General features: G+C 43.3%; 2 protein-coding genes across 13 annotated transcripts in view; one reads left to right on the top strand and one right to left on the bottom strand.

Annotated features, from left to right (window-relative positions):
- Nucleotides 1-12,623, bottom strand: part of THAP12 (THAP domain containing 12) — a 30,841-nt gene extending 18,218 nt beyond the window's left edge. For both annotated transcript variants that reach the window (XM_035265380.3, XM_035265381.3), the window contains exon 1: nt 12,402-12,623. In XM_035265380.3, coding sequence (XP_035121271.1) covers nt 12,402-12,490 — 89 coding nt within the window. In that variant the 5' untranslated portion in view covers nt 12,491-12,623. The remainder of the gene's footprint in view (nt 1-12,401) is intronic.
- Nucleotides 12,624-12,980: 357 nt separating this feature from the next.
- Nucleotides 12,981-24,195, top strand: part of GVQW3 (GVQW motif containing 3) — a 31,032-nt gene continuing 19,817 nt past the window's right edge. For 7 of the 11 annotated variants that reach the window (XR_013523234.1, XR_013523232.1, XR_013523239.1 and 4 more), the window contains exon 1: nt 12,981-13,028. Coding sequence is in view for 1 of the 11 variants with exons in the window: in XM_078340190.1 (XP_078196316.1) it covers nt 13,490-13,954 (465 nt within the window). In the remaining 10 variants the exon portion in view is untranslated. Of the gene's footprint in view, nt 14,320-14,436; nt 18,385-24,195 lie in introns of those variants that run through there. The other 4 variants (XR_013523235.1, XR_013523233.1, XR_004731224.3 and 1 more) reach the window with 3 other exon arrangements.

The following is a 24,195-nucleotide window of genomic DNA, read 5'->3' as shown; positions in this document are numbered from 1 at the left end:
AAATACACCTGTGTTTCCATACAAACTAAATCTAGTGAAAGATGTGCAAGACCTCTAATAATCTTTTTTTTTTTTTTTTGAGATGGAGTCTTGCTCTGTCACCAGGCTGGAGTGCAGTAGCGCAATCTCTGCTCACTGCAGCCTCCACCTCCTGGGTTCAAGCGATTCTTCCACCTCAGCATCCCTAGTAGCTAGGACCACAGGCGCCTGCTACAACACCCAGCTAATTTTTTTGTATTTTTAGTAGAGACGGGGTTTCAACGTGTTGGCCAGGATGGTCTCGATCTCTTGACCTCGTGATCCGCATGCCTTGGCCTCCCAAAGTGCTGGGATTATCAGCGTTAGTGACTGCGCCCGGCCTCTAATAATCTTTTTTAAAGCAAACTTAAATGGAGGAATACACAAGTTTATGAATTAGCACATTGAATTATAAAGATATCAATTATCCCCAAACCCATTTACTAATTCAACAAAATCACAAGCCCACTAAGTTTGTGAGAGTGAGCAAGAGAAAGAAATGACAAATTATTCAAAAACTTTTTATACATAAAGAACCAGGAATAGCCAATATAATCTTTTGAGAGAGGAAGAAAAAAAAGGAGGTTGAAAGAATTACACTACCAGATATTAAGACTTACTGTAAAGCTTATCATGACAGTGAGGTATTGGCACAAGGACAGAACAATGAAACAAAATAGAGCATTATGGATACTTAAAGGTAGTTCTGAACAGCAGCAAATATGAATTTTTATTTTTCAATAGGGCTGAGTCAGTTGAATATCCATATGAAAAAAATAAATCTTAACTCCTACTTGTACACCATAAACAAAAATAAATTCCAAGTGATTGTAAATCTAAATATAAAAGGTAAAACAATAAAGCTTCTAAAAGATAACACAGGAGATTATCTTCATGACCTTGGGGTAGATAAACATCCCTTAAGGCAACAGACAGAACAAACTCAGAGGAAAAATTTATAAATTGGGCTACTTTAAAGTTAATAAGTTTTCTTCATTAAAAGAATCCATTTAAGAGTGAAATAGCAGACCACAAAATGTAAGATATTTGCAATACATGTATCTAATAATGGACTCACATTCAAAATATATATGAAGAACTCCTACAAATAAATAACCCAACATAAAAATAGGCAAGGGGCCTTGAACAGGCACTTTATAATAAAAAGGTTATACAAATGGCCAATTATATAGATGAAATAATGCTCAATCTCATTTGCCATCAGGGAAGTACTAATTAAAACCAAAACAAAATATTACCACATACCCACAAGAATCATTGCAATGTTAAAGACGTAATACCAAATATTGGGGAGAAGGTGAAATAACTTTGCTCATCAACAGCAAGATGGATAAATTGTGGTCAATTCATTCAATGGAATACTACTTGGCTATGGAATGAACAAACTACCTACAATTTCACAAACGTAATGTTAAGCAGAAGTCAGAAGTATATACTACATGATTCCTTTGATATGAAATCAAGAACAGGCAAAACTCATTTATAGTGATTATTCAGAAAGAGTTAACACAGCAACTGAGGCTGTTGTCCTTAGAAAGGCCTGTTTGTTAAAGACCTTGGGCTGGTATTTGGGAATTTGGTTGGTAAACAGTTCCGTACACACAAATAAAACTTTTTCTAACTGATAATGCAGCACACTGTGCCTAGACTGTTTCTGCAAACAATATGATTTATGCTGAACACCTGCCATCCCTTCTGGGAATCTGGAATTTTATTATATGCCAGGTGGAGACTGCCTATATGATCAGGCCCCAGTAAAAGCCTTGGACACTACGTCTCTAATGCTCTTCTCGCCACAGAAACATGGCACATGTGGTGTTGCATTTCCACCGCTGGGGAAAAATGGGCTCTGGGTGACCCCTCATGGAAAGGAAAGAGCATAGAGAAGTCTATACATGGATTCCTTCAGACTGTGCCTGTGTCTTTTCCCCCATGATCCAGATGTGTATCCTTACTACAATGCTGTAATAAATCTTCCCTGTGAGTACAACCATATACTGAATCCTGTAAGCCCTTCTAGTGAATCCTTGAATATGGGGTGGTCTGGCCCTGCCTCAACGCAGTGATGAAACAGTAGATACATTTGGGGAGCGGAAACAACTGGGAATAGGCACAAAAGAGGCTTCGGAGGTGCTCCTAATGTTCTGTATCTCAAACAACAATAAAGCTACATTCATTCTCCCTGTTCCCCCCAAAACCCAACTAATGTGAAGTCACAGTGGCTACCACTGGAGAGAATGGGATAATGGTTGGGAGGGCCATGGAGCAGAGGGAGTTTGGGATGCTATTAATACTCTATTTTTTAAAAATCCCAGTGAAATTATCATGGACATGTTACTCTGAAAATCCAATATGATGTACAGTTATCATTTGTGATCTGTCCATATGTTTTTTGGGTTTTTTTGAGACAGGATCTCACTCTGTTGCCCAGGTTGGAGTACAGTGGTGCAATCTTGGCTCACTACAGCCTCGACCTCCTGGATTCAAGCAATTCTCCTACCTCAGTCTCTCAAGTAGCTGGGACTACAGGTGTCCACCACTACGCCCAGCTAATTTTTTGTACTTTATTATAGAGTTGGGGTTTCATAATGCTGCCCAGGCCAGTCTCAAACTCCTGGGTCAAGTGATTGTCCTGCCTCGGCCTCCCAAGGTGCTAGGATTACAGGCATGAGCCACCACCACATGTAGCCCTTCTATGTATATGTTTTTACATGAATAAAATTATAAAAAGTATATATGACCACAATGTCTTTTTACATACATACACGTATCATGAACATGTATATATACTTATATACATATATACCCACTTACATCATTGTCTCAAATTTTTACCAATGCCTACCCTTTCTCAGCTCCGCCTGTCATTGTTCTGTTCCCTGTACTCTATAGATTCTGTGGACTTTTCCCTCAGCATGGTGCAATGACTCCCCAAATCCATCTGCTTCTCTCCGCCAATAACACTCTGGTCCAAGCTACCATAATTTACCTGATCTACTAGTAATCTCTTCCAAACTGTTCATCTGCCCTTCTCTAACCCCTTTTCCATGCATCAGAGTATTTTTTTAAAGCCAATTTGAGAATGTCTCTCCCGTGCTTAAGCTTCTAGTGGCTTCTCATTACTCTCAGGATAAACAATTGTGTTCACTTATATCCTAGGGCCTTCTCCATGCTGTTTATTCAGCCTAGTATACTCTTCTTACTGCTTTTTATACACTTCCTATGCACAGTTAACTATGACTCAGCCTTGAGATCTTAGCTCAAATGTCATTTCTTGAGGGAAACTTTTCCAGATTCACATGTGTACATATATGTGGGTGTATGTGTATGAATATGTATCCACACAGAAAACTCCAGGTATTTAAGTTTTCCATATATAATATCAGAACTCTCTATATTTAGTCTACTATATTATATCCACAGTATAAACATGCCCTAATGTCTCCCATCTTAAAAACTCTCTTAACCCAGATCCTCTTTATAGCAAAACTTGTTAAAGCGTCCATTTGCACTGTATCCACTTACCTTGTACTATCTCCTTACTCAATGCCAAGGAGACTTCTGCTCTATCCCTTTTCCACTGAAACTGCTCAAGAAAATTAATACTGACCATCCCACCAAATCCAATGGTCACTTTCTGTACACATCTTATTTCATTTTTTAACTTTCCTTTCATTCTTCCCCCCCACCTCCAAAATACAGTCTCATTCTTGTTGCCCAGGCTGGAGTCCCATGGTGCGATCTCAGCTCACTGCAACCTCCGCCACCTGGGTTCACAAGCAATTCTCCTGCCTCAGCTTCTTTAGTAGCTGAGATTACAGGTGCTCACCACCATGCCCAGCTAATTTTTGTACTTTTAGTAGAGACAAGTTTTCACCATCTTGGCCAGGCTGGTCTTGAACTCCTGGCCTTAGGTGATCCACCCACCTCGGCCTCCCAAAGTCTTGGGATTACAGGTGTGAGCCACCTCAGCCTATCTTTTATTTCATTTTTAAAGTAAGGAGAAACGGTGTCATTATGTTGCCCAGGCGGGTCTCAAACTCCCAGGCTCAAGCAATCGTCTTGCCTCAACTCCGAAAATGCTTGGGATTACAGGTATGAGCCACTGCACCCAGCCACCTTCTGTACACAACTGAACACCTTCAGCACTAGTCAACCATCACTGATGGTTGTTTTCTTCTTTGTTTTGTTTTTAATGTTTTTCTTCTGTTTTGTTATGTTTTTCCCTCAATGGTGCAGCATTTCTAAAAGTGTATTCCAAGGAATCCTAGTCAAAAAATTGTTCCTTAAAATAAAAAAAAAAAAAAAGAGAGACAGGGTCTCAATCTGTTCCTCAGGCTGTATGATTGCACTAGTGCAATCATAGCTCATTGTAAGTTCAAACTCCTGGGTTTAAGCCATCCTCCTGCCTCAGCCTCTCAAAGTGCTAAAATTACAGGCACGAGTGACCATGCCCAGTCAGAACTGTTCCATAAAAAAAAGTTCGTGGGTGGGGAGTGGGTGTCGTGGCTTACATCTGTAATCCAGCACTCTGGGAGGCCGAGGCAGTTGGATCACCTGAGGTCAGGAGTTTGAGACCAGCCTGACCAACAGAGAAACTGTCTCTACTAAAAATACATTAGCCAGGAATGGTGGCACATGCCTGTGATCCCAGCTACTCAGGAGGCTGAGGCAGGAGAATCACTTGAACCTGGGAGGCAGGGGTTGTGGTGAGCCAAGATCACGCCATTGCATTCCAACCTGGGCAACAAGAGTGAAACTCCATCTGGAAAAAAAAAAAAAGGACCGAGCACTTTGAGAGGCTGAGGCAAGAGAATCACTTGAGGCCAGGAGCTCAAGACCAGCCTAGAAAAAATTTTTAAAAATCAGTTGTGGTGGCATGTACCTATGGTCACCAGCTACTTGGGAGGCAGAGATGGGAGGACTGCTTGAGAATAAGAGATGGAGACTGCAGCAAGCAATGATTGTGCCCCTGCACTCCAGCCTGGGAGACAGAGTAAGAACCTGTCTCCAAAAAGAAAAAAGGTTCCTTCCAGTCTGGGCCACATGGCGAAACCCTGCCTCTACAAAAAATACAAAAATTATCCAGGCACAGTGGTATGCACCTGTAGTCAAGCTACTTGGGAGGCTAAAGCAGGAGAATTGCTTGAGCCCAGGAGCTAGAGGTTGCAGTGAGTGGAGATTGTGTCACTGCACTTCAGCCTGGGTGACAGTGAGACACTGTCTCAAAAAAAAAGGGGGGGGAGAAGAAGTACTATTATTAAAACTCAGCATTGTTTAGAGGATTAAATGAGTAGATATGAAGATACTTCAGGCTGGGTGTGGTGTCTCACACCTGTAATCCTACCACTTTGAGAAGCTGAATAAGGAGGAGACTGCTTTAGCTCAGGAGTTGAAGACTCCTCGGCAACATGGTGAGACGATGTCTCTACAAAAAATAATTAGCCAGGGTTTGTGACGGGCACCTGTAGTCCCAACTACTTGGGTGGCTGAGACTGGAAGATCACTTGAGCCCAGAAAATTGAGGCTGCAGTGAGCCATGCTCCTGCCACTGCACTCCAGCCTGCCAGAGCAAGACCCCTTTAAAAAAAAAAAAAAAAAAAAAAAAAAAGGCTGGACACAGTGGCTGATGCCTGTAATCTCAACACTTTGGGAGGCCAAGGTGGGCAGATCACCTGAGGTCAGGAGTTCAAGACCAGCCTGACCAACATGGAAAAACCCCAACTCTACTAAAAATACAAAATTAGACAGGTGTGGTGCGCATGCCTGTAATCACAGCTACTCAGGAGGCTGAAGCAGGAAAATCACTTGACGGGAGGCAGAGGTTGGAGTGAGTGGAGGCTGCAATGAGCCAAGATGGCACCACTGCACTCTAGCTTGGGAAACAAGAGCGAAACTTTGTCTCTAAAAAAAAAGGTTTGAAATTTGCTGCTCACATTTTAGAGCAGCAATTTTCAAACTTCATGCCGTAGGATTCACTTGCACTGTTACATTACTGAGGACCCGAAAGATATTTTGTTTATATGAATTTTATCTAACAACATTTATCATTATAGAAATTAAAATTGAGACATTTTAAAAATATTAATTCATTAAAATAACATCCTTATGTTAACATAAATAACACTTTTTTGTTTTGTTTTGTTTGAGACAGTCTTGGTCTGTTGCCAGGCTGGAGTGTAGTGGCATGATCTCAGCTCATTGCACCTCCACTTCCTGGGTTCAAGCAATTCTCCTGCCTCAGCCTACCGAGTAGCTGACTACAGATGTGCACTACCACGCCCAGTTAATTTCTGTATTTTTATTAGAGACACAGTTTCACCATGCTGGTCAGGAAAGTCTTGAACTCTTGACCTCGGGATCCTCCCACCCTAGCCTCCCAAAGTACTGGGATTACAGGCATGAGTCAGGGCGCCTGGCCTTGAATAACGTTTTAATAAAAAATTACATTTTCCAAAACAAAAACATTTAGTGAGAAAAATGACACTTCTTCATCTTCACAAATCTCTTTAATGTCCAGCTTAACAGAGGACAGCTAATTTAATCTATTGCTATATGTTGCTTTGGTTGAAATACATAAAGAAAATCTAGCCCCACAATGATATACAGTTAAAAAGGTTATTATAATACTCCTCCCTTTTCCATGCAGTTATGAATTCTCCACAAGTGGTAGTTTCTTCAAGATTGGTTGCAATGTGAAATGTAAAACCAGACCAATGAGCTTTTTCATGCCCTAGTACATAAAAAAAATCCCATAGTCTATCTTGCACTTTGAATAGATCTTTTATCCATGTATGTTCCTGTAAAACCATAAATTGGTCATTAGGAAAATATTAGTTGAGTTAGACATACCACATAAATATTAATGCAATTCATTATACAATATAAAAAAAGATCACATCAGTATCATCAGTGATCTCACCAGAAAAGTCTTTAAATATTAGTGACTCAGAGTCTTTAAGTATTAGAGACTTAGAGGACTCAGTCCTCTCACAGAGGGAAGATTCTAATTCTGTCATTACAATTTTCCAAAATTCTAATTTTCAACTTGAATGCTCAAATTATCAGCTGTTTTCCTTGAAGTGGCAGCCTTGTTTATTTCTGACAAAATGTCTACCGAACACCCAGATGTGAATATTTAGAAAATTCTAGAAGACACAATACACAATTTATCAAAGCAATGGTCCATCATGTTATGTAGCACTCCCAATATTCCACTGTCCAATCCTGAGAGACTGAATATGAAAAATGCAAATAATATCAGTGTTATCATGAAAAGGTTTGACACTGTGGACTCCCTGAAAGGTGTAGGGGAATGCTATGTTCTGAATGTCTGTGTCCCCTCAAAATTCACGTTGAAACAATCTCAGTGCAGTGCTGTTGGGAGGTGAGCATCTGGGAGGTGACTTAAGTCGTGTGGGGGACACCTTGTTTGCCCCTTCCACCATGTGAGAACACAGCAAGGCACCATCTAAGAGGCTGGGAGTGAGCCCTCATCAGACGCCAAATTTGCTGCTGACTTCATCTCGGACTTCCAGCTTCCAGAACTATGAGAAATAAATTTCTGTTGTTTAAAAATCACCCAGTCTAAGGTATTTTCTTATAGCAGCCCAAAGGCACTAATACAGGCACCCTCATGAGTCCCGCCCCTCTGTTTTACATTTCACAAAGTAGAGTACATCGACTCTCAATCAGCCTTGATTAAATTGCCAGAACCTTGGAAGCCCTCACCCATCTTGGGTGAGCGAGTACTAGCTAGCTGCCTGAGGAGGAAGGAGAGAGCAACTATCTCTCATCAGAGCAATTCATTACCTCTACCTGTACACATTCTGGTTTAGGGAAGAGCTTCACTGTGAGCTGCCTCACAGTGGCAAGCCTTGGCATTAGGCAAGCCACCCAGGGGCAATCAAGATTTAGGCAGTATAGGCAGTGTTTCTTTTTTTTTTTTTGAGGTGGAGTCCCACTCTGTCGGAGTGCAGTGGTTCGATCTCGGCTCACTGCAACCTCAGGCAGTGTTTTGTTTTGTTTTTACTTAAACCCTGTCACTGACCTAAGCTGGTTGATAATTTCACCTTTTTAAAAAAGAAGCATATTAATGCCACTTTTTCTAAAACAATAAAAATTATTATGCTATGTATTGCCACATCGTACACTTCATTAATTACACTCTAGAAGTTTAAATTACTTCTAAATAGCTGTTTTTAAAAGGGTGCATGGAATTTATAACTGATTACTGGGAAATGTACTGTTTTAATAGCATTAAATATATTCATCTTTATTGCTAGTTAACAATGTTAGCTAGTATTTGAAGACTAGACTGACAATGTCCCCTTTTATCAACCTTCCCTACCACCTGTTTACAGAAGAAATGGGAGGGGTTAAAACTAATAACCCTAAAAATATTGTTATTAATTCAGTAACGCCTCTGGAAACTACTTCTTTGTTATAACTAACTCTGGGGACAGTGAAAAGGAAACTATCAAATACAGTAGAACTTGAAATCACAGGGTACGAGCAGATTTGAGTTGGCTAAAAAGACCTTGAACATATTATGTAAACAAGCCAGAAATAAAAGGAAAAATAGTATATGATTCAACTTACATGAACCTAGAACAGGCAAATTTATAAAGACTGAAAGTGGATTTGAGGTTATCAAAGGCTGGGAGGACAGGGGAATGGGAGGTTATTGCCTAATGGTTGCAGTTTTTGTTTGGGATAATGAAAAGGTTTTGGGAATAGTGGAGATGGTTGTACAACACTGTGACCGTAACAAATGCCACTGAATTGTACACTTAATAGTTAATATAGCAAATTTTGCTGTATGTATTGAAACAAAATTAAAGTTAACATATATATCCCAAATTGTTCATTTTAAATGGGTGAATTATATGGTATGTGAATTGCATCTCAATAAACATTCTTTTAAACAGAAATTCATGGCCGGGCGAGGTGGCTCACTCCTGTAATCCCAGCACTTTGGGAGGCCGAGGCAGGCGGATCCCAAGGTCAAAAAATCAAGACCATCTTGGCCAACATGGTGAAAGCATGTCTCCACTAAAAAATACAAAATTAGCTGGGCGTGGTGGTGCGAACCTGTAGTCCCAGCTACTCGAGAGGCTGAGGCAAGAGAATTGCTTCATCTTTCATGTGCTTGTTAGCCACTTGTATCTTTCCTTTAAGGAAAGAAGTCCTTTGCCTATTTTTAAATTGGGTTGTCTTTTTGTTGCTGAATTTTAAGAGTTCTTTTTTTTTTTTTTAAATTTTATTTTAAAGACAACCTAGGCAGCCAGTAAGAGTTCTTTATATACTCTGAATACAAGGCCCTCATCAGGTGAATTACTTGCAAGTACTTTCTTTCATTCTTTTCACTTTCTTGGTAATGTCCTTTGATACACAAAAGTTTAATTTTGATGAAGTCCAATTAGTCTATCTTTCTTTTTATTTCATGTAATTTGATCATATCTAAGAATGTTCTCCGGATGAGTATGATGGCTCACACCTGTAATCCCAACACTTCGGGAGGCCAAGGCTGGCGGATCACCTGAGGTCAGGAGTTAGAGACTAGCCTGGCCAACATGGCAAAACCCCATCTCTACTAAAGAAATACAAAAATTAGCAAGGCGTGGTAGTGGGCGTCTGTAATCCCAGCTACTTGGAAGGCTGAGTCAGTAAAATCTCTTGAATCCAGGCAGCGGAGGTTGCAGTAAGCCGAGATTGTGCCACTGCACACTAGCCTGGGCAACAGAGTGAGGCTCTCTCAAAAAACAAAACACAAACTAGAATGTGCTGCCAAATCTAAAGTCATGAAGACTTATCTGTATTTCTTTTTCTAAAAGTTTAATGGTATAGCTCTTATAGTTAGGCCTTGATCTAAACAAAAGTATAGGTCATTTGGAGTTCATTTCTGTATATGGTATAATGAAAGACTTCCCTTTTTTTCTTCTTTCTTTTTTAAGACAGAATCTCACTCTGTCCCCCAGGCTGGAGTACAGTGGCACAATCCCAGCTCACTGCAACCTCCGCCTCCTGGGTTAAAGCAATTCTCATGTCTCAGCCTCCCAAGCAGCTGGGACTACAGACATGCACCACCATATCTGGCCAATTTTTTTCTTTTTTTTTTTTGGAGACAGTTTCACTCTTGTTGCCCAGACTGGAGTGCAGTGGCATGATCCCAGCTCACCACAACTTCCACCTTCCGGGTTCAAGCGATTCTCCTGCCTCAGCCTCCCATGTTACATGTGCCATGCATGTGCTACCACATCCAGAAAATTTTGTATTTTTAGTAGAGACGGGGTTTCTCCATGTTGGTTAGTCTGGTCTTGAACTCCTGAACTCAGGTGATCTGGCCGCCTGGGCCTCCCAAAGTGCTAGGATTGCAGGCATGAGCCACTGTGCCCAGCTAATTTTTGGCAGAAACAGGGTTTCACTACGTTGGCCAGGCTGGTCTTGAACTCCTGACCTCAAGTGATCCACCTGCTTCAGCCTTCCAAAGTGCTGGGATTACAGGCGTGAACCACCATGTGCCGGCCTAGACATCTATTCTGGAATACCTATCAGGCCTCTCAAACCCAAACCTGCTCTTCCCAGTCTTCCCTATCTCAGCAAATGCTCACGTTAAAATTCTTGAAATCGGCTGGGTGCGGTGGCTCAAACCTATTCTAGCACTTTGGGAGACCGAGGCAGGAGGTTTGCTCGAAGCCAGGAGTTCAAACCAACCCTGCCAACAAAGATTTTTAAAATCTTGAAGTCGTCCTTGACTTCTCTTTTTCTTTTACAAGCTACCTCCAAACCATTAGCAAAACCTGTTGACTTCACCTTTAAACCATATCTCAAAATTGCCACCTCCTCCTCTACTAATCTGAATTATTGCAACAGCCTTTTAACTAGTCTTTCAGCTTTCACCTTTACCTCCCTACAATCTATTTAACGAGCAGCCACTCAGCCTGCTAAAATTTAAGGCTCTTCTCTAAACCCTTCAATGACTTGCTATTTCACTCAGAATAAAAACCATAGTACACCTACAATGTCCTACCCTACAGAATTTGCCCTACCATATACACACCTTTCTGGTTTCATCTTACCTCTCTCCCAGTCCCTTCCCATGGACTCCTGGCTGCCCTGTCTTTGCATTTACTGTTTCCACAGTCTGGAATGCTGCTGCCCAAGGTTATCTCCATGCTGGCCCCTTCACTTGGTGTTTGCTCAAATTCACCTTCTTAGTGAGGCCTTCTTTAACCACTCTATTTAAAATAGCAATTGTGCGTCTTTTGGTACTATTTATTCCCCTACCCTCTAACCTTTGCTTGTTTTTCTCCACAGTAGTTATCATCATCCGACACACTTTGTATTTTACTTGTTTATTCCCCGACCCCCCCCCCAACGCCAATAGAATGTAATCTTCATGAGAAAGGACTTCGATGTGTTCATCTGTAACCCCCATTGCTCACAATAATGCCAAGCACAGAGTAGACCTTCAATAATTAATTATTGAACTAATTAATAAATAACGCACTACATTATAATCCCCTGTTGCTGTACCTGTTCCCTTAATGGACTGAGAGCTTTCTGCATGCAGTGACACCCTTATTTGCCCATGAGTTCCCAGCACCTAACATCTGAGCTCGGCACATAGTAGGCATTGATTTTTGAAGAATGAACCAACAAGACAGGCCTACGAAACATCTCGGCCTTTCAAACATGGTCCCTACGCTACCACTCCCTAAATATAAGTCAGTGTGTGGGGGTTATCTCAAGGAAGGGGTTCCAATACCAATTCCACGCCCCACGCGTACACCCTGTTATGCCTACAATAACCAAGTGAGAAAATGAGTAACGGTAACAGCCAGAAAATGAACCTTGAACCGTGCAATGACAAGTCCGAAGGAGAGAGTAGCTGTGACGAAAGAAGGCAGTGGGAATCAAAACAGAAACACCGTCCCGGGGGTGGTGGCAAGGAGAGGGAAGGGCCCCAATGGCCACAACCATAGAGTCCTGCTCTCTTTTGACAGCTAAGGAAACTAAAGCCCAGAAAGGTAAACGACTCGCCCGAGGTCATACAGCAAGTGAGCCACGGCGAGAACCCACCGCATCCCGCGTCCGCGGGCAGCCCCAGCTCCCTAACGTTTGAGGTGGTGCCCTCTGCGCCGAGCCCCCGCCAGAGCACGTGCTCCGAGGTCCCCGGACGCCCGCCCGTCCACGGCTGACGGCCGCTTCCCCATCTCGGTCCAAAGCTGGGGTCGACGGCAGTGCGCTGCGCCCCTCTCCCACGCCCCTCTCAGCCCGGGAGCCCGCCTGGGGCCGGCGGCTGGCAGCGCTCACCGCCGAGGTGGGCCCGGGCCGCCCGCTCCGCGCCCGCCACTTACCTGGCCGGGTCCCGTGGGAACCTGAAGAAGGCCAGGTCGGACTGCGTGCTCTTCCGGGTGCAGTTGGGGGCAGCGCAGAAGTTCGGCATCGTAGCCCGCCTGCCGGCCGGCCCAGCCCTCCCCTCCCCGCCTCCTCAGGGCAGTCCGCCCGCCCGTCGGGGACGGGGAGGGAAGCCAGGCCGGCCGGCCGGCTCGGCAGGGCCAGCGCGCGGGGGAGGGGCTGGCGGGCGGAAAGCCGCGAGGGCCAGGAGGGGTGCCGCGGTCCGAGGCCGGGCTGGGGACGCGGCTCCACAGTGCTGTGAGCGGCCGGGAGGATTTACCGCCGCCGCCGCCGCTTGTGCACCTCCCGCCCGCCCGAGACGCTGCCGCCTCCTTCCCACAATGCACCCTGACGCCCGGGGGTGCCCTCTCTTCCCTCAGCCTTCCTCCCCCGCCCTTCCTTTCCGCCTTCTCCGCAGGCGGGCATGCGCAACGAAGCGCGCCTGGCGGCGTGTGACAAGACGGAGGCGGGACTTGGCGCGCGCTGCCTCAGTGCGACTGCGCACAGTCTAATCCGCGAGGGAAGGGAATTGCGCATGCGCGCCTGTCTCCCTGGCTCCTAGAGTAGGCGAGCCCCAGGCTGCTCTGGTAGGTTTGGCGTGCGCGGGTTTCTGCAGATCTGGGGCGAGCTTGCACGTTACATCACCTATGCACCTCTTCTTGCTTGCTTTAGTTGCCACCACTTAGACCTTTCTTGCAGAAATCGCCATATACTCTTTAAGGGCCGCGGAATCGGGGCGACCTTGGTGACTGATTGGCAGAATCTTGGCAGATGTGCGTGCACTGGTTGGATGCAGACGTGGTTGTAGGAGATTTGATTTTTCCAGCTTTGCAGCGACTGTTGGCCCTGTTAGCTTCCCAGAACGGATCTCCCTAGTCTCGACTGGAAGCTGAGGGACAAAATCTCAGAAACGCAATTACTCTTTCCTCACCAGGCTTCTAGGAAAGCAAGAATAGCGATATTATTACACCTACAGCCCTATAGAGATTGATCTGTCTTTCCCTCACAGTCGTGGCCTGTTAACGCTCCTGTGTTGTTCAGTGCCAGAATGAGTGACCGCTATTTAGAACAAAGGATTAGTATCAAATTTTGCGTGAAGTTGAATAAGTCTGCAAGTGAGACCCACCATCTTTTAAAAGAAGCTTATGGGGATGAAGTCATGTCAAGGGCCAGAGTTTTTGACTGGCACAAAAGGTTTAAAGAAGGACGGGAAGATGTTCGAGATGACGCCCGAAGTGGGCGTCCAGTCACCCACAGGACAGATGAAAATATCCAGAAGGTCAAGGACTTGGTTTGTTCAAACAGGCAGTTAACTGTGAGGATGATGGCTGAAGAGTTAAATTTAGACAAAGAAACTGTTAGGCTCATTTTGAAAGAAAACTTGAACATGAGGAAGATTTCTGCCAAAGTTATTTCCGGTGTTTTGAAGGGTGAGCCTACACCACGAAAACTTGACTTTCAGTCCGATCTTTCAAAGGAAACTAGGAAAAATAGCTCATGTTTGAGGAAAAAGGTAACAGGTTCTGAAACATGGAGTCATCTCAAGGGTGAAGCTGGTGGGGAAATGCCCCTGCCCGTATCCCATCCCAGAGTCCACTACCCCGCCAGCCAGCTTCTTCAGGCTTCATCTTCAACAAGCCTTCCCCCCAGGGTAGCTGAGAATTGGTTCACCCCATGGTGAGAGGAACGTGAGTTAGCTGAACCAGAACTAGGAAGCTGCCTCACTGTTAGGCACCTTCTTTGGCTGCTCACCTATTTTCAGTCTTTGCTACTCCTCCCTGTATGTCATGGCCCTCCTCATTACTCTTTGCTGGACTGTTGAACCATCCTCCTTGCTGTTCTCCACAACTTTGAAGAACTTCTGGCTGTTGCCTTCTGGTACTTGCTTGTTCTTGATTTTTTTTTTTTTTTTGCTCAACAAGTTTGAATTTCTTCTCTGCCCAGACCTTAGCTTGTTGTGAGTCCTGTTCCTTTGTTCTCAACATTCTGCCTCAGGATCATGCCAGTGAGAAGTGAGGAACAGGATCTCCTGGATCTGTATCTCTGTGCCCAGGGAGACATGCTGTTCTGGGAGGACCCCAAAAGAAGGCTTACAGTTTCATCCTGCTTTGCAGTCAGGGCCTGAGGTATGGTACAGAAGGCAGTGGGATGCTGGTACTACTGAGCAATGCTAGCCCAAAGGGCTGATCTGGCCCAGATGACTCAGTGGGAGCGCGTTAGGAGGGGATGGCCACCAATACTGATCTTCTCTCAGGCCTGCACCTCACAGAAGAGCTGGGTTTGCTTCATTCTAGTCTTGTGCTTTGGACCCCCATTCATTTGGGTATCCTATGCTGGAAAAGGAGGATCTGGTCCTAGAAAATATAAACCTGGAGACCCAGGCCTAAGCTGTGATGTGTGGGGAGGAAGACCAGGTGGTTCTGTAGACCCTGAATTAAGGGAGCCTGATACCTATGTGTGGATTCCCATACAGCAGCCTGTTTTTAGTAACTAATGCCTATAGTTTTAAGAACTTGCTGTTTTTAGAACACTGCTGGACGTTGACAATGTGGAAGTTATAAACAATATCTCCAGGAGCTGACGGGCTACATGGATGAGATGGTTCTTGAACTGGATCCATGAGGATGGGTATGACAGGGGACTGTGAAATTAGGGAAAGCAGGTGGAACAGCATGAGGCATCAAACCTGCATCAGTAGAAAATGATGACATTTGCTTCTTCTCCTATGCCTCCAACTCTATGCCAGTTGATAAATTGCTTCTCCTGAGTCTGTGAATTGGTTTGTAACAACCAATTTGATATCTGATTTTCCAGTCGGAACCTCCAACAAGCAGATTCTGCAAGTTCAAACTCGTTCATTTCTTCTCTTCCTACCTCTGCCAGGATTTATGGAATGGAACTTTTCTCAAGTGGGTTCCAAGGAATACCACATAGACTAGAAACATTCAGGGGCAGGGGTTTGGTAACAGCATTTCACAGAATTGGCCAGTGTCTTTGTTTTACTCGAGGATTTTTATGTATACCAGCTCCTCTTAAACAATATTGCTTGAGAATAGAGGCGCATCACTTACTTATTCATCACGGTTACTTTTAGTGCTGTTCTTTCACTTTCTCTACTCACCTGCAAAAATTACAAGTTCCTCATTAACACCTGTTCTTGTTGTGGTGGTGGTTGTTGTTTTGTTTTTTGAGATGGAATCTTGCTCTGCTGCCCAGGCTGGAGTGCAGTGGTACAACCTCGGCTCACTGCAACCTCCACCTCCTGGGTTCAAGTGATTCTCCTGCCTCAGCTTCCTGAGCTGGGATTACAGGCATGCACCACTACACCCGGTTGATTTTTGTATTTTTGATAGAGATGAGGTTTCACCATGTTGGCTAGGCTGATCTCGAACTCCTGACCTCAGGTGATCCACCCACCTCGGCCTCCCAAAGTACTGGGATTACAGGCATGAGCCACCATCCCCAGCTAACACCTGTTAATTCTGAGGCACCTTGAAAGCTAGACCTTGTCCCACAAAGTGAAGATACTATATAAGAACTCTTAAACCAAGCAACAGCTTATAGACCTTAGCTCCTTAACAGTTTCTAGACATTCCATTTCAGGACCATTAAGTCTTCTTACATCAGATGTGGCTCTGGGTTGCCCACAAGCACTTGGCACCACGGACACTGCACTTTAGGAACAAAGTCCTCATCACTAGTTCTTGCGTCTTTGTTGCTGAACTTATATTAATCCTTAATGAGGCCCACCCAGTGGTAATTGTTGCCGATTTATATGCTTCTGGACCCAGGCCAAGATCCCACAACCCTGCCTACAGGCATTGCTTCTAACCTGTTGTAACCCAGAAGTCCTGAGACATCTTACTTCTGGGTTTGATTCCAGTCCTATGAACAGTGCTGGTGTGTCCCTGCCAATGATGCTGGACCAAGACCCTTGCTGTAGTATAGAGTACCAGAGCTATGCTGGTTCAGACATGGTTTAGACACAGCAACCAGAAGCAGGTAATCAGGAGTGTGAATTCAAATGCTTCCAGGTGGCTGTAATGAAAAGGACTTACCCAGAGCAAACCATTCACATTTGGCTGCTCAGAATCTAAACCCAAGGGTAGAGCATGATCTAGGCATCCCCAGACAGGAAAGTTCTTATATGACTACTCCTAATGTGCTCACCTACCAAATCCATTTCGTTGCTGATCCACGTTTTGCCCTGGCCTGCACCTTGCTACCTAGGCCTCTTGAGCTCCTGGTCCCATAGTCTCACACATCTAGCTATGTGTCTCTCACACCCCAGGCTCTTCCCCTTGGCTGTTTTAAGACACCTCTCAATTTATTATGCACCAGTTTGCTCTTACTCCTCTATTTCCTTGTTGCTTTGTTTTCTGGTCCCGGGTCACACCTTCATTAGCTGCTTTTGGTCATTTTGGTATGCTGATCCTTCAATAGACCTTTGAGTCTATTGAAGTTTTTCCACTTAACTTACAATTCTTCTCTCTGATTTTTTGGATCCTTCTTCCAGCTCCCCACTTCAGCTGCTGAGTAAGGAAATTGTCTGCTGTAGCCCTGGCCCCAGGTTGCCTTCTTATCCTCAAGAATTTGGTGGGGCAACATGGGGGGATGATGTGTTGATTTGTTTTTTGTAAGGGGCGTGGGCAGGAAAAGGTCCCTCTTACCCGTAGCCACCATGAGTTGCACTCCCCAGAGGCACCCAGTGTCAGCAGTTTCTCAAGGAGGCAATTTGGTTACCTCTGGTACCAAGAGTCATGAAACTTTTTCAGAGCTATAGCATCCAAAGCCCATTATCCTAGCAACTGTATTTTCCCTGGTAGGAGAACCTCCACCTAACCACAGATCAAGCCTGGTTTTCTGTGGGATGTCAGGAAGAGAGCTGGCCATCTGCAAACTTTCTCAAGCTTAACACAATTGGTCAATGACTCTGTTTGGCTTTTAGGTTGATCTTTGTCCCCACCCCCATGCCCATCCTAATTCAGAGTTCACATGAAATGTTTTATGCCACTGCTGAGAAAGAAATACATGCCTTCTGGGGCAGGTTATCCTATCACTGATGTTATGTACTTCTCCCCTTCCATCACCCCACCCTACCTTGCTCCATTTGCCCCACTAGTATTGATCAAAAAGAGAAAGAATAAAATGTTCACCGAATCTGTAACTTATAAAAAAAACATGTGGATGGTTCTGCTGTCTTCTGAATTCTGACCCTGACTGAGTCTTCAATGAAACGTTATCATTTGGGAAGAATGTTTACCTGGGGCCTCCTTCCCAGAACCTTTCTCTCAGATCCATTTTTTAGTCAAAGTCTATACTTGCCTTTGGAAATGCCTGGATAAATCTGGATGCTAAATGACTTGAGGACACCGAATAAAGGAATGGGGTACTATTAGGGAATTGTCATTCATTACATTACAAACGCTGCTCAGCTTGCCTGCTATTTGCAGACATCATCACCAGCAAGTTTCACTAGGCTCTTTGGGATTGGATCTCAGCAGGGTCCCTTGTGACTCAATAAGAGCCTACCTTTGCTTCTAAACTATATGATATCCTGCCTTCTCCAATTGCTTCTTCAATCAGCCCACCCAGATTTTGCCAGACATTTATATCTTTTCTGAGATATAATGAGAACCATCATGTATTTATGTTCTTCAGTGTCTCCCTTATCAGATCCTTGCAAACGCCATCCTAGTTGTATCACCCCTCTCCCTGTATTAATATCCAGAAACAAAAAAATCTGTATTGGGGAGCTATAGTACCTCCAGGGACTCACTTGGGTATAGCCCAACGGTCGACAGACTTCTGTAAAGGAGTCTTTATGGGCCATATGGTCTCTTTTGCCAGTACTCAGTATTTTAATGTAAAAGCAGACATAGCTGATACAGAAACGGATGAGCATGGCTCTTTCCAATAAAACTTTATAAATGGATACTGGAATTTGAATGTTATATAGTTTTTACAAAATACTATTTTGATTTTTTTTTTTAATCCATTTAAAAATGTTAAAAAGAGGCCAGGAATGGTGGCTCACGCTTGTAATCCCAGCACTTTGGGAGGCTGAGGCAGGCAGATTACCTGAGGTCAGGAGTTTGAGACCATCCTGGCTAACATGGTAAAACCTTATCTCTACTAAAAATACAAAAATTAGCAGGGTGTGGTGACATGTGCCTGTAATTCCACTACCCAGGAGGCTGAGGCAGAATCGCTGGAACCCAGCAGGCAGAGGCTGCAGTGATCCGAGATCTCACCGCTGCACTCCAGCCTGGGCAAGAGAGCAAGATTCCATCTAAAAAAAAAAAAGTTGAAAAGAAATTTTTAGCTTTTAGGCCATAGAAAAACAGATGGCAGGACAGATTTGGCCCATAGGCCATAGTTAGATGCAAACCCTGGTCTAGTGTATACATAAAAATGACAGATGATTGATTATTTGTTATCAATAACTTTATTAATGCCACATTGATCTGGCAGTGTCTAACAATTTATTATGTAGAAATTGTGACCTAGGCACAAGAGTTCACATCTATAATCCTAGCACTCTGGGAGGCTGAGGCAGGTACATTACTTGAGGGCTGGAGTTCAAGACCAACCTGGGCAACATGGTGAAACCCCCGTCTCTACAAAAAAAAATACAATAATTAGCCTGGCATGGTGGCACTTACCTGTAATCCCAGCTACTTGTGGGGCTGAGGCAGGAGAATCGCTTGAGCCCTGGAGGTCCAGGCTGCAGTGAGCCATAATCATGCTACTGCACTACAGCCTGGGCCACAGAGTGAGACCCTGTCTCAAACAAACAAAAAAGGAAATTATAGAATATTGGAGGGAATCTATAGAGCCAGGAGAGTAAACTAAAGCTGAATGATTGGCTATTTTACCTTGAACATACTCTGGTTCACAAAATAAATGTTGTGCTGGTTTTTGACTGAAAATGATATTATAAAACCACCTATATTATTCCCACGTAAAATATCAAAACCAGTGTTGGCAACACTGAAATTGATGCCAAGTTGCAACCAACAATAATAGAATGAACTGAAGGTAGTCCCAAAAATGCTTTGACCATGGGCAGCATTTGAACAACCTTATGTTACTGTCTATTAAAGGGTGTACTATGGAAATGACAAAACTCACTGAAGTGTATTTTTTGCATGCTTGCAAATATGCATATGTATTACAGATACATATGTGTATTTGCACCTTGCAACTGGTGCTGAGATGCGTCCTTTTAGGTAAGTATATTTGTTTTTCTCCTAGAGAGCTGTTTATTGTGTCACCTTTATTTAAACTGATTTTCCAAAGTTGTGATACAATTTTAGCATTGAACAGACCTTTACAAGAGTGTTTTCTATGAATTCAGGAGTAACTAAACCCTACAGCTGGTGAAAGACTGCATCTGAAAGAAGATTCTGTGTTAATTCACTCAACAAATTTTTATTGAGTGGCTGTATGTGCCAGACGCTATCTTGTGTGCCGGGATACAGCAGTGAACAAAATAGACACAGGCCTTGGATTAGATGGCCTGAAATCTAATTATATTACTCTTCACTCTTGCAAAATTTCTGTTTACAGTAACCCATTGTTAACTGCATACCTGGAAATAGGTATGACCATTGCCACATGCCTTTGTGCTCTGGTCTTGATGCCTCGCCATGCATTAATAATTTGAGGACTGCATGTTTCATTTAAATTTTATTATCCTTTAGACAGATCTCTATTGGTAGAAAAACACACTGGCAATGTTGGAAGTGTAGACAGGCAACAGTTTTCTGAAAAGCAATTTGGCAGTATCTATCGGGAGCTTTAAAAATGTTTATATCCTCTGATCCTCTCATTCCACTTCTGGGAATCTGTCCGAAAGAAATAGTCTAAAATATGGGCAAAATCGATGTTTAACAATCTTAAAGTCCAACAGTAGAAAACTGGTTGAGTAAATTACAGTATGACTATCCAGTGGAGTGTTATGCCATCATTATAATTTATGTTTCTGAAGAGTATTTAACAGCATGGCAAAATGCTTATAGTGTTAAGTGAAAAGAGTGATATACAAAATTGTATGTGTAAATTAAAAAAAAATGTCTTTTAAAAAGACAGAAAGGCTATGCAAACTCTGGATAGTTGGATTATGGGTTTTCCTGGTTTTATGCTTTAAAAAAATTTATCCAGAATATTGTTACTTGTATTATCAGTAAAAAAACAATAGCGCCTAGAGCTGGCAGTGGAGAGATTGAGGCCAGATCACTAGGTTGGTCCATGAACAATTAACCTGGTGGGTGGACACAGAGGCTTTATGATCTTGTGTTGGTGGCAAGGCTGGGACAGAAGTGAAAAGGACCTGCCCAGGAGGAGAAGGGCATGTAACCATAATCACTACAAAAAAACACGAAGTGTTTAGGGAAGACACCATGGGTGGTGTGCTCTTGCGATGTATTCCTAGGTAGGTAAAAGAGCACTTACAAATCAAGTCCATTCGGACAAGTGGAAAAGGATATGCATGCTCTTCTGGGTAAAATTAACCTCCTTTGCGTTTCATTCTCACATTCTCACACAAAATGAATTCTCAAGACAGATTTTGTAATAGCTGATTCTCTAAAGAATCCTTGAGCTTCATATGATTTCTTTAGTATAGCAGTGGCTTTCGATGTGCCAAGTCTACCTCCTTCCATACTGGGACACTCAAGCCACACAGATGTATGCTGGAATACTGGGTATTCTATACTGAGAATACCGCACACATATCATTAGTCATCTTAATGTTGTAACTTACCAAACACTTAAGGTTTGCAAATGTGATTTTGTTGGCATCCAGAACCACTGTATTTTTTATTTATGTCTGAAAAATAATCACATTGTGGAGTTTTAAAATGAAAAATTCATGTAACTAATGCCTATCCATAGATGAAATTGTTATGCTGGGAAAATGTGTACTTAATTGCTGCTTTAGTAAAATGATTATTATAAAAATGTTAATGTCTCCTCAGTGAAATTTGAAACCTCCAAATGAGTACACAAGGTAAATACATATTTTATAGGCCTATAGAGCATATAATTGCCAAGCTGAAAGAGTTATTTAAGATCCAAGTGTAGGCCGGGCGCAGTGGCTCAAGCCTGTGGGAGCCGAGGCAGGTGGATCACGAGGTCAAGAGATCAAGACCATCCTGGTCAACAAGGTGAAACCCTGTCTCTACTAAAAATACAAAAATTAGCTGGGCATGGTGGCACATGCCTGTAGTCCCAGCTACTCGGGAGGCTGAGGCAGGAGAATTACTTGAACCCAGGAGACGGAGGTTGCGGTGAGCCGGGATCGTGCCATTGCACTCCAGCCTGGGTAACAAGAGGGAAACTCTGTCTCAAAAAAAAAAAAAAGATCCAAGTGCAAGTCCTTTGGTCTATAGAATGAATGAGTGAGGCTCGGGTTTCAGTTCTGCCTTCTTATTAGCTATGTGACTTTGGGCAGTTCATCTGTACCCTCTAAAGTCTTCAGTTAATTCATCTATGAAAGGGAAATAATACCACATATGTCATGGAGTTGCTCATTTTGTAAATTTCGGCAATGTTTATTGAGTCCTTATCTGTGTACGATCCTATTCTAGACATAATAAACAAGATCCCAAAAAATGTTCCTCCTCATGAGCACATATTTCAATGAGGGAGACAGACAAGAAATAAGATAAATGAGTAAAAATAACTACGTTAGATAGTGATTATTAGATGTTTATACATTAAACAGTGTATATGAGGCACACAGCACAACACTTGGCATGGAGTAAGTGCTCAATAGAGAATAATTTCCTCTGTTTCCTGAGGCTTCCCTAACAGCTCTGGAATTACTCTACAAACGTGGTGGTAGTTGGCAAGAAGTCTGACTCATTGCCATCTCTTGCCAGTTAAGGCCTAAACCTGTTTTTGCTTAAGAAGACAAAAGAATTCTTACAGTGGTGTTTTGTACTTCCTGCATGGTAGAAGTATCAAGGTGGTGCCTAAACACTGTTGATAAATGACCCTTTCTGGAGCCAGTTGGCAGGAGTCCTTGCCTGGGGCAGGATGGTAGGGTTAACTCCACAAAGACAAATGCATGGTGTCATTGCTATTTAAGCAAAACAGACTAGAGGACCAAAATGGCTGTTTCTCTTAAAGAAAAGATGTATGCCCTATGTCCTGGGCCAAACATTGGAGCACTGAGCAAAGTTGGCAGTATTAGAAGGAAACTGGCTACTGCATTATTTATGGGAGATCAGAGCATTGACAGAAAGCCAGGAAAAGGAGAGTTTAATGCTTTGTGGTTTTGATATTTTTGCCCATTGTAGAAAATTTGGAAAGTTTAGAAATGTTTAAAGAAGCAGCCAGGAGTCCACTCCTAGGGTTTGGGTCTTTCATCAGACCCATATCCTTGCCTCAGCTTCCTCCTTCAAAAACATCCAGCCAGGCCGGGTGCTAAGGCTCACACCTGTAATCTCAGCTCTTTGGGAGGCTGAGGCGGGTGGATCACCTGAGGTCAGGGATTTGAAACCAGCCTGGCCAAAATGGCGAAACCCCATCTCTACTGAAAATACACAATTAGCTGGGTGTGGTGGTTCATGCCTGTAATCCCAGTTACTTGGGAGGCTGAGACAGGAGAATCACTTGAACCAGGAGGCAGAGGTTACAGTGAGCTGAGATTGTGCCAGTGCACTCCAGCCTGGGTGACAAAAGCAAAACTCCGCCTAAAAAAAAAAAAATCCAGCAGCCAGGCTAGGCACAGTGGCTCATGCCTATAATCCCAGCACTTTGGGAGGCTGAGGCAGGAGGATGACTTGAGGTTAGGAGTTTAGGACCAGCCTGGCCAACAGTAAAACCCCATCTCTACTAGAAATACAATAATTAGTCGAGCATGGTGGCACTTGCCTATAATCCCAGCTATTCAGGAGGCTGAGGCAGGAGAATCTCTTGAGCCCAGGAGGTGGAGGCTGCAGTAAGCCGAGATCGCACCACTGCATTCCAACCTAGGTGACAGAGTGAGACTCTATGCAAAAAAAAAAAAAAAAAGAACGAATCCAGTAAATGGTCATTCACTGAATTCCTTCTTCGAGCCTGGGCCTGCACAAGGCACGGAGAGTACAGCCCTTGTCCTTGGGCAGTGACCAGCTTTGTGGGTTAGGGAAAGAGCCAGAGGTGGAGAGGAGCACCAAGAAGGGGTTCCTACCTTAGACTGTCAATTTTTCCCAGAGAACAGAGCTAAGGAACATACTTTTGTAAAGAATTTGGAACAAAAATTTGGAATCATCACCCTGAGGGTGATTGTGAAAATAAGACTGGACCGTAAAGAAGCAAAACACAGAACGATGGTCATTGTGGCTCCTCTTATGTAAGAGAGCCTGGAGCTCTGTCCACAAGGATTCAATTTGTAATATTACCTCTCAGAAGAAACTGGACTTGAGACTGTGGGCCAGTACCCCTGTACCTTGCATTAAGAACCTAGTAAGTGAAAATTCACAATTACAACCCAAACTCAAAGAGGGAATTGGCCCAGCAAGGTTGAGTGGTTTTCTAGAATCACACATTTAGTTGGTGGCAGAACCAGGATGATAATGAAGGACCTTGAACTTCACTTAATCCATGAGTTTTTTCTATTAGTCCATCAATAATTATTTCCTTTACTAAAATGTACATTCTTATGATATCTTTAAAATCATGCTCACCCTTGCATTAAATGATTTACCAACAGTTGGTTTACATACAATTTTTAAGAAACATTTATAGCATGAAAAGTGGTGC

This window comes from Callithrix jacchus, chromosome 10 (assembly GCF_049354715.1).
Source record: "Callithrix jacchus isolate 240 chromosome 10, calJac240_pri, whole genome shotgun sequence".
Lineage (NCBI taxonomy): Eukaryota > Metazoa > Chordata > Mammalia > Primates > Cebidae > Callithrix > Callithrix jacchus.
The sequence above is the reverse complement of the archived record's forward strand: the minus strand, read 5'-3'. Positions and strand labels throughout refer to the sequence as shown.